At 44.6% G+C, this 10,722-nt stretch overlaps 1 protein-coding gene across 1 annotated transcript in view; it reads right to left on the bottom strand.

The window, feature by feature from the left end:
- Positions 1-10,722, bottom strand: part of LRRC2 (leucine rich repeat containing 2) — a 59,408-nt gene that overhangs the window by 23,283 nt on the left and 25,403 nt on the right. The window contains exon 4 of the mRNA XM_011981149.1: positions 4,574-4,730. Coding sequence (XP_011836539.1) covers positions 4,574-4,730 — 157 coding nt within the window. The remainder of the gene's footprint in view (positions 1-4,573; positions 4,731-10,722) is intronic.

Below are 10,722 nucleotides of genomic sequence, written 5' to 3'. Positions count from 1 at the left end.
TCTTTCTTTCTTTCTTTCTTTCTTTCTTTCTAGCAGCCGCACCCTTCTAGGAACAAAGTGCAGTTTCTACCGAATGCACATTGCTTTCACACCATCAAATAGCTGAAAAACCTTACATCTAACCATTGTAAATTGTGGATCATCTGTAATTCCAATAATTAGTTATTTTAAATCCATATAATGATAATTTCTTGGGAGTTTCACAAGGAAGTTAAGAGCACCACTCATTGTCATTCTTAATTCCTTGATGTCAAATGTCAAAAATAATTGCTCTAATAATGAGAAAAAGAATACCCTGTCTAGTAATCACACCTCCCTAACTCCTCCCCTCCATCAGCCCTCAATAGATCTATAAGACAACATGATAAGAGATCAAGCCCCACCTCCTTTGCAAAATTCAGCTGCTCAACATAAAAGAGCTAAAAATCCTTTGTTCATTCCCAAGTTCCTCACTAGGCTTGAGCATCAGATCCTGCAGCTGAGTGTTTCTTCATTTATCCCTAGTTTGTTAGGAGCTATATCTGCCCCTCTAGGAGAGAAACATGCCCTGAATTAATGCATTTTCATTTCTTTTCATTTTGCCCCACATGTGAAAACTGATTTATTCTAGATGCCCTCAATACTTACCTTTGGTAAAAAAAGGATTTTCTCAAAATACTCCATGTTAATGACACAAAGAGTATAAAGCAGCAAGTACTAGAAGAAAATTAGGGTGACAACCTTACCTAAATCATTCTAAGAACACTTTCCTCTTTATTATTGTGTTCTTTTCTTAAGAATTTCCTCTACAATGATGAAAAATTGTGATACTCACATGTCATAAGAATTTCCAAACTGGAGATATGATATATGTCTCAGTCATGTGAGAAGGGAGTGGTCTGTTTTTGCCTAAGCTATGGATGTATTTAGATAAATTATATTCCATCGACTTGAAATAGACTGAAAATTATAAGTTGGATAAAATACATATATGACTTAAATCTGGTATAGAGTGTTAAAGCCTCTGAGATTTATTGTCCCCCCCCCATAGGTTAACTCACAAAAAAATTCAACTAGAGAATTTTAGAGGTGGCAGATGTTTTAAAGATCATTCTGACCCTTATCCTACAAATGAGGATAATTAAGATTTAAAAAATTAAAATATGTGCTCAGGTTACTCAAAGTTAGATAACATCTGTGTCTTCAAAATCTTAGGTCAGTCTTCAATTCACTAAGTTTCATTTTAAAATATTTTGGGAACAAGTGAAATAAATCATGTCGTAATCGTCACTCAGCTACCGGGGAGAATGGGAAAGGTTTAGATGTTCTGATACTGAAAGATAACATTAACATAAAGATGATGCTAATAATAGTAATAATAAAAATAATAATGGCTAGTGAATGCCAGGGATTCACCTACTCTAAATGCTTTCTATGTATTATCTATTTAATCCTCACAACAAGCCTGTGAAGTAGGTACTATTGTTATCCCCATTTTACAGATGAGGAAACTGAAAAGCAGTAAATGACTTGCTCAGGGTGACCTTCCAGTAAGTCGAAGACCCAGGCAGCCTGATCCTGGAGTCCACCTCCGCCTTCATGGTGTGGTCGGGGGAAACATGTGAGGCACAGACTGAAGAACACAGTGTAAGCCCATGTGTGTAAGTATATTTAACATGCATGGTTACGTGTCTGTTTATAAATAGACAGCTACAACGTAGGTCTGTAGAACGGCATGAGTGCATGTACAATGTGAATACCCAGGAAACTTAGTGCTTACTGAGAGGCTTGATTTTACATTTTACACATTTCTAGAATGTTTGAATAGTTTTCCTTGCACGTGAATGAGGTCTGTGGGGATGACATCATGTCTCCAACAGGACTCGAGTGTTCAGAATAATCACTTGAATAATCACTTGGAATAACAAGTGTGTACCCAATATGTTGGTGTTTATTGCCTTATCTAATCCTCACAACAACTAAATGACAGCAACAACCATTATCCCCACTTTACAGATGAAGAAAGTGAAGAGCAAAGAGATTAAGTATAGTGCCCCAATCCCACATTGGTCTCCCACGGATACCCCTCACCCACCAATCTCTTCTCCTCCCCCGAGTGTGCAAGGATCACATCCTCACTCCCTCACCAGTGGTCTCAACCATGGCTGCATATGGGAATCATGTAGGGAGTTTGTTAAATGCTGATTCCTGGCCCTGTACCTAGAGATTCCTATGGAATTGTTTTGCAGTGGGTCTTGGGCATTTAGATTTTTAAGGCTCTTTGGGGGATTCTAAAGTGTAGCCAAGGTGAAGACCACTGCTCAAATCAAACTGGCTCACAAGGAAAGAATCAATATTACATTGGTGTAGTGTGGGAAGTTAAAAAGAACAGGTATTAATCTGGCTGGCAATAATTTCAAGGAAGACATTTCAAGAGATGAACAAAGATACATATTAAGTGGAGCACCTCTGATGACATTTCAGACAACTGTGAGCATGACTTATCCCATGGTGATGCTCTGACGTCCCCCCTCTTTTGACGGCTCCATGCTTAATACCCCATCTATCTTGCTGCCAACCACTGGATTCCCAAGCCCAGCTGGCAGGATAACAAGGATCCCTGAGTTTAGGTCAACTACTGTGGCTTCTCAAATGTATAAGGACAGAACCTTTCTACTTGAAAAGGGTGGTTTTTTGTTTGTTTGTTTGTTTGTTTTGAGACAGGGTCTCACCCTGTCACCCAGGCTGGAGTGCAGCAGTGCCATCACCAGTCACTGAAGCCTGAACCTCCTAGGCTCAAGCGATCCTCCCACAGGCACGTGCCATCATGCCTGGCTAATTTTTTACTTTTTGTAGAGATGGGATTTCGCCATGTTGCCCGAGCTGGTCTCAAACTCCTAGGCTCAAGTGATCTGCCCGCCTTAGCCTCCCGAAGTGCTGGGATTCCAGGCATGAGCCACTGCCTCCAGCCTAAAAAGAGTTTTTAAAAGTAACTCAGTCCTCAGAAACTCTATCCAGTTATTTAAATATACTATGAGCTTGCCCAAAAATGACCTGCAAATAGTGAAATCTGGCTTCTAGCCCAGGCTCTGAAGAAGTTCCTTAGTGTAATATGTAAATGATAATGATTCAGTCAGCTAACATCAGAGGGTCTCTCCAATTTGCAAAATAAAGGGGCAGGAGGTAAATGACCCCTTACATGTCAAAAATGGTACTTTTCATTCATAAAAATTCTAAGGTCCTTTCTACCTTTCCAGAAACTAGGCAAGGAAACAGAAGTACTTGTCCTTGTTGGGTCTAGAACTTGATTTTACCCTGCTTAGACGCTAATAAGTTTTGCCTATTCCTGCTTCATGGATACCGGCAGAAGACACGAGGCTCCTGTTCCAAGACAGCATACTGATGTCAGTGCCCTTACAGCTAAGTCTACCAAGTGTGACGCAGATGGCCCAGTTAGATGCATCACGGCTGAGAACCCCAAGCTTGGGGAACCCACTGCTTTTACAGCAAGTGGTTAGCAAGGCTGCTCTTTGCCTGGGAGCAGGTGTCACCTCATCCCTCAAGGTTATTATGTGCATAAACATCCCCAAGATTGGCCTGGGTAAGAGGGTGATCAGAGCCTTGTAGTCTTGACACAGCCAGCAAGATGTGTACGACCACCAGAGACCCCACAAGCCACCTGTCCCACAGGGTCTTGGCTTTTGGTAAATTTTCACATAACTATGATTAACCCACTGGTCCCAGGGCACATGTGTAAGAATGGAGCTCTGTGCAGCCCCAGACCTTCACTCCTTCCACCCCAGGAGAAAGAGAAGCAATAATGATCACTGTCATTTTCATTTTAAGATAACACAACTGAATAATGACAGAATTGTAAAATTTTGATCCATCAAAAAGACATCAGGCTGGTTACGGTGGCTCACACCTGTAATCCCAACACTTTAGGAGGCCGAGGCAGGCAGATCACCTGAGGTCAGGAGTTTGAGACCAGCCTGGCTAACATGGTGAAAGCCCTTCTCTACTAAAAAAAATACAAAATCAGCTGGGCATGGTGGCACATGACTCTAATCCCAGCTGCTTGGGAGGCTGAGGCAGAAGAATCACTTGAACCAGGGAGGCAGAGGTTGCAGTGAGCCAAGATTGTGCCATTGCACTCCAGCCTGGGCAACAAGAGCAAAACTCTGTCTCAAGAAAAAAAAAAAAAAGACACATCATAAGCTAAACTAGATTTATCAATGGAGTAATATATAGGAATAATACATTTATAATAAGCATATTGCATGTTTATAGGTTTAAAACTAAAAGAAAATAAACACAGAGCTCCTAAACAAAGTATTGCTCACTCATGAAACTTCTGGTTTCTGAGCAATTGGCAAGTGTCCTATGTGCTGAGTTATACAGGCGAGATGCCGACCTCACCGCCCAAAGGGATGCTGCAAACAAGCAGCTCTGGGGAGCCTCGAAACAGCCCTGCCCAGCCACTTCCTGGGGCAGCTGGAGAGGAAAAACGGTGTCTGCACAGTGTCTGTTACCTGCCCGACAGCTGCCTACTTAACACACCAGAGGCCGGAAGACCCCTGCTAAGTTGACATACCGATTTCTGCTGGAAGATGTGAGATTTGGTTTTTTGGCAGATCCAGAATTCTCATCGCTTGAAATAACTCAATATATGTAGGAATGATTTGAATCAGGGTATTGCTTATGTGCCATTCTTTCAGGTGTGTCTGCTCCTTCAGTGAATCTGGGAGCTCCTAAAACAGAAAGAATAACGTCAATCAGAACTAGCTCCTCCATGTGCACAAAGCCATGTAAAACCAAGCATTTATTTTAAAACAGGGAAAGAGAAAGCAGACATGAGAGCATGAAGCGTAACCACCAGCACTCCGGCCATTTCAAAAAGAAACCAAAGATACCGCAGTTGCCATCAACTTCACAACCGTATATTAGCCCCATTTCAAAACTGCCGTGAATTCATGATGTTATTAAAATTAAATCCTAGTGAACACAACCAACCAGACTCACACTTGGAGCCACAATATGTATTACTTATTTGCAACATACCAATTTAACATCCCCTAAGTTCTGTCTATACATTCGATTTCAAAATTTGTGCTTCGTTTCCCTTTCTCTGTAGTGGCTTTTAGAAATACTTGATAAACCTCTAATATTTGCTGCACCACATTTCCAAATATTCTTAAGAGTCTATGAAAGGGAAAGAGCATGAGAAACAGTCAGCTGGGACACCTGAGTTCCGGCCCAGGCCCCACCATTTTCCAGTCGCGCCACCTCCCTGGGTCTCCACTGCTGAAATGACATTGATGAACTCAGTGTCCAAGGCCTCCCCTAGCTCAAGTGTTCTGGGATAAAACTGTAAAGGTGTCAAGCAAGAAGCGTTTAAAGACGTTAGGGAGGCTATTTGTCCAGCTGAAGAAATCTAATTCACAGAGAGTTACCGAGCCCTCATTGCAGGCGAGGGGTGCTCAGCACTGAGGGGTGGGGCAAAGATGAGACACACAGGTCCCCTGACCTCAGAAGCTGGCCACAACGCACCATCAGCAAAGTGGCTGGAGCACAGGGTGGAGGTGGGATGAGGTGTGGAAAACTCCATGGCAGCTAAAGGGGAGGTGGAGGGAGTAATGGAGTCCATAGCCATCCTTCCTTTTTGTACTTGGTACTTGCAATGTGCTTTACAACCATTGCCATCCTGTGTGTGGGTTAAGCTGTTAACTTGCAAAAGTGCTTTCACTCTAGCACTGTCTCATGCAACAGTACCATAAGATAGGCAAAGTGGGCTGGGCATGGTGGCTCACACCTGTAATCCCAGCACTTTGGGAGGCCGAGGTAGGTGAATCACCTGCAGTGAAGAGTTTGAGACCAGCCTGGCCAACATGGTGAAACCCTATCTCTACTAAAAATACAAAAATTAGCTGGGTGTGGTGGCGTGCACTTGTAATCCCAGCTACTTGGGAGGCTGAGGCAGAAGAATCACTTGAACCCAGGAGGAGAAGGTTGCAGTGAACCAAAATAGCACCACTGCACTCCAGCCTGGGCAACACAGTGAGACTCCATCTTACAAAAAAAAAAAAAAAATGATAGGCAAAGTGAGCCCCTTTGGAAAAGGAAAGCTGAAACCCCAAAGACATTTAAGTGAATCACTTACAGTAAGGATCCCCTACTGAATTTGCAGAGCCTAGTGCAAAATGAAAATGCAGGCACCTTGTTAAAAATTAAGAAGTTCAAGATGGTGAGCACACAGCATTAAACCAAGCATAGGGCCCTGTGCCACTGCTTCTGCAGCCAACTACCTAGGTACCACCTGCCCCCTTCACGTGGTCCTGGCAAACTGTCCCGACACCACTTGATCTGAATGGAACCCACACCATGCCAGAGGGTTGCCTCCTGGAACTGAGACAAAATGAGTTGGGTCATCAGGGAGCTGACCACAGGCTCATAATCACAATCTCTTCATTGAAACTTCAACGTGCTGACTGCCTCATAAATAACCTATCTCATTCCACTCTTTCAATTATGGCACACATGAAAGATTATTACATTTCTAAAATTATGTTCATGACTATTTTTAACAAGAAAGATATTAAGATAGGCCGGGCACGGTGGCTCACGGCTGTAATCCCAGCACTTTGGGAGGCTGAGGTGGGCGGATCACGAGGTCAGGAGATCGAGACCATCCTGGCTAACACGGTGAAATCCCATCTCTACTAAAAATACAAAAAATTAGCCGGGCGAGGTGGCGGGCGCCTATAGTCCCAGCTACTTGGGAGGCTGAAGCAGGAGAATGGCGTGAACCCGGGACGCGGAGCTTGAAATGAGCCGAGAAGACGCCGCTGCACTCCAGCCTGGGCGACAGAGCGAGACTCCATCTCAAACGAAAAAGAAAAGAAAGAAAGAAAGAAAAATATTAAGATATCATGTTAAATAGAAATGAAAAGAATCGAGTAAAAATGACAGATTGAATGTATGCATATACTTTTGCTCTCCTCCAAAATTCCATTAAAGACAACAGTATAGGAACTTTTTAGGTGTCATAAACCTTGTAGAAGGGCAAAGAGAAAAGGAAAGGAGACATCAGCTGTGAAATGTGGATAACCAGACAGCTAGAAGATGGTAACCTGGCTTCTCAGAGCTGCTCAATCTTAGACCAGCAGCAGAAACAACTGAGATACAACCGGGGCTTCTCACCAGAAGCCACCAGAGACTTGATAGTAGAAGAGCCTGGTATCCCTGGAAGTGAGAGCTGAAGGCAGGGCCCAAAGAAAGAGATCAGGTTCAAAGTCTGAGGACCAGAGCCTTGACCCCCATCCATGCCACCTGGCAATTACAGTGAGGCTTATTCACTGGAGGAGGTTCAACAAAGTCCCTGAACTGGGGTACCTCAGGCATAGCTGAGGCAGGGGAGGTGGCAATCAGATGATGAGTGACAAATGCTGAGATTCTATCTGTCCCAGGAACTGACAAGATCCTTCTCTGTGTACTCTCATAGCTCCAGACAAATCACAAATGTGCATTCATGAACATTCATGAATAATCATGAATAGGAGAGGGGAGGCACCAGTGAGATGGGGACTTTACAGCAACGTCTTCAAAAGCGAAGTGTGCCCGACACACACTCAGAGTTTCTGGTCAGCTTGTTAGTGCTCTGGACAACCCAGTGTCTCCAGACCTCCAAGAAAAGTCCCAACATGCAAGATAAAGACACACACCCTGGCCGGGCGCGGTGGCTCAGGCTTGTAATCCCAGCACTTTGGGAGGCTGAGCTGGGTGGATCACGAGGTCAGGAGATCGAGACCATCCTGGCTAACATGGTGAAATCCCATCTCTACTAAAAATACAAAAAATTAGCCGGGCAAGGTGGCGGGTGCCTATAGTCCCAGCTACTCAGGAGGCTGAGGCAGGAGAATGGCATGAACCCAGGAGGCGGAGCTTGCAGTGAGCCGAGAAGACGCCGCTACACTCCAGCCTGGCAAAAACAGCAAGACTCCACCTCAAAAAAAAAAAAAAAAAAAAAAAGACACACATCCTAAAAGAAAAAGGAAGCTCTGAAACAAGAAAACATCCCCACCCCCACAAAAAAACTATCCAGCACTTTGGGAGGCTAAGGCAAGACAATCACTTGAGCCCCGGAGTTCAAGACCAGCCTGGACAACAAAGTGAGACTCCATCTTTAAAATAAAAAATTTAAATTAGCTGAGTGTGGTGGCATGCACCTGTTGGTTCCAGCTACAGAGAAGGCTAAGGTGGAAGGATCGCTTGAGTTCAGGAGATAGAGGCTACAGTGAGCCATGCTCATGCCACTGCACTCCAGATGGAGTGACTAAGCAAGGCTCTGTCTCAAAAAACAAACAAAAAAAAAAAAGAGGAAAAGAAAAAAAAAAAAAAAGATTGATCTCAAGATAGCTAAGAAAAGCAGAAAAGCCATTACCCTGCAAAATAAAAACAGAACAACATTTTAAAAGCCAAGATTAAGAGATATCTGTAAAAGTGGAAAAATAAAGCCACTTCACAGAATTCATCCATTTGAAAAAACAAACAGCAAACAGCCCCGGGAAATTAAACATGTGGTAGTAAAAATGACAAATCCTATTGAAGGGTTGGAAAATAAAATTGAGGACCTCCCCTAAAAGAGCAGGGTCCGGTGTGTGAGAGCTTCTGGCTCAAAACAGGAGCCCCAGCACCCAGCCCAACCTGGCCACACAGCCTCAGCCAGCCCTAAGGGCCCTAGCAGATCTCTCTCTACCTAGTCCCTAAGGCCCCAGAAGCTCCACAGCGCATTCCGTCCCTCCTGACCTCTTGCAGGGGCCAGGCAGGCTGCCAGGTGTGACTTTAGAGGCCACAACTCCCTCACTGCCACAGAGACTCTAAGAGGTTGCAAAATCCCTTAACACACACAGCCTTTCACTCCTTAGTCAGAGGTGAGGCCGAAGCACAAGCTCTCTGGGGGAGGAAAACAGTAACTGAAATTCACTCTAATGAATATGTGGGGCCCAGAGTCTTCCTGGACTCTCCTGTACTCAGTCACAACAGAGTACAGCTTAGGGGATGGAGTATGGAGAGGATGCCATCCACCTGGTTCACAACGGGGGTCTCTCCAAGCCTGCTGAATCCTAACCATCTTCCCATTCCCCTTACCATACTGGGCACATTAAACACACTTTACAGGCCAGACGCAGTGGCTCATGCCTGTAATCCCAGCACTTTGGGAGGCCGAGGCGGGCAGATCACGAGGTCAGGAGAGTGAGACCATCCTGGTTCACACAGTGAAACTCCGTCTCTACTAAAAATACAAAAATTTAGCCAGATGTGGTGGCGGGTGCCTATGGTCCCAGCTACTTGGGAGGCTGAGGCAAGTGAATGGTGTGAACCCGGGAGGCAGAGCTTGCAGTGAGCCGAGATCACACCACTGCACTCCAGCCTGGGTGACAGAGAGAGACTCCATCTCGAAATAATAATAATAATAAATAAATAAATACAGTTTACAATGATTTTCAAAAGATAGATTGTGAAACATGAGGGCTCATGGCAGGTTCTCCAGTGAACTGGACACCCTTACAGGGTAAGTGGCTTACCTAGGATCATGTTTACTGGCCAACAATATTTAATTAACAACCCAGACATGCCTCCCTTCGTGCCTTGGAATAGGCAGCCCATTACCTACTGATCTCAATGATGGGGATGCAAGGGAAAGAACAGCAAAGAGGTTTACAGCAATACCCTCTCGCATTTTTGGAGAACTGCATACTTCACAGAATATTCATGCACTTCATCCTCTCAATAGCCCTCAGATAGGGTCAGGTCAAGCATTAGCAGCATTTTACTGAGAAGAATGATAAAAACCCATAAAAGTGATATGCATTTTTATCAAATGATAAAAACCACCTCGGATCACATGGCTAATAAAAGACAGCCCCAGGTCACGCCAAATATTTAATCTCTCTACCGAGTCCTTTTAGTCCCAAAATGGCAGGGTAATAGGCTCAAGCTCAGGAATTCAAGACCAGCCTGGGCAACCTGGCAAAACCCCTCCTCTAGAAAAAAAATAACAAAGCCCAGGCAAAGTGACTCTTGCCTGTAATCCCAGCACTTTGGGAGGCCGAGGCAGGCAGATCACCTGAGGTCAGGAGTTCGAGACCAGCCTGGCCAACATGGTGAAATCCCGTCTCTACTAAAAATACAAAAGTTAGCCAGGCGTGGTGGTGCGCACCTGTAGTCCCAGCGACTCGGGAAACTGAGATCTCGCCACTGTACTCCAGCCTGGGTGACAGAGCAAGACTCTTGAACAACAAAAAAAAAAAGACACAAAATGGCAGGATAGAAAGAGATGGAGGGAGGGTCCTAGGGAACCCTGTCCCAATGAAATGGGCAATAGCCCAAGTTATTATGGGGCCTGAGGAAAGAAAAATGGAATTGTCTTTGCCCTGGCCTCAGAATCTCAAGACAGGAAAACCAGAAAAAGGATCTGCAGAATTCCTTTGCTGCCCTACGGCACTTTGGCAAGTAAGTAATTGCCCACTGCCAGGGTGTTAGATGAATGAAAGGCGCTGTCACTTAAATTAATGTTTTCTAAAGGCAAAGAATTATGTTAAGAGACTGGGGCAGGGGACAGGAGAGGAATGCATCCTGAAAGATTGTGCTGTCCAGGAGCGGGCACAGGCATCCCAGCTGCTCAGCCACAGAGGTATCCAAGTGGGTCCCATCACTGCTTCCAGGACTGCGCTGCGTTTCCCT

The sequence above is a fragment of the Mandrillus leucophaeus genome, unplaced genomic scaffold, assembly GCF_000951045.1.
Source record: "Mandrillus leucophaeus isolate KB7577 unplaced genomic scaffold, Mleu.le_1.0 Scaffold22, whole genome shotgun sequence".
Classification (NCBI taxonomy): Eukaryota; Metazoa; Chordata; class Mammalia; order Primates; family Cercopithecidae; genus Mandrillus; species Mandrillus leucophaeus.
Note: the sequence above shows the minus strand (reverse complement) of the source record. Positions and strands in the feature narration are given on the sequence as shown.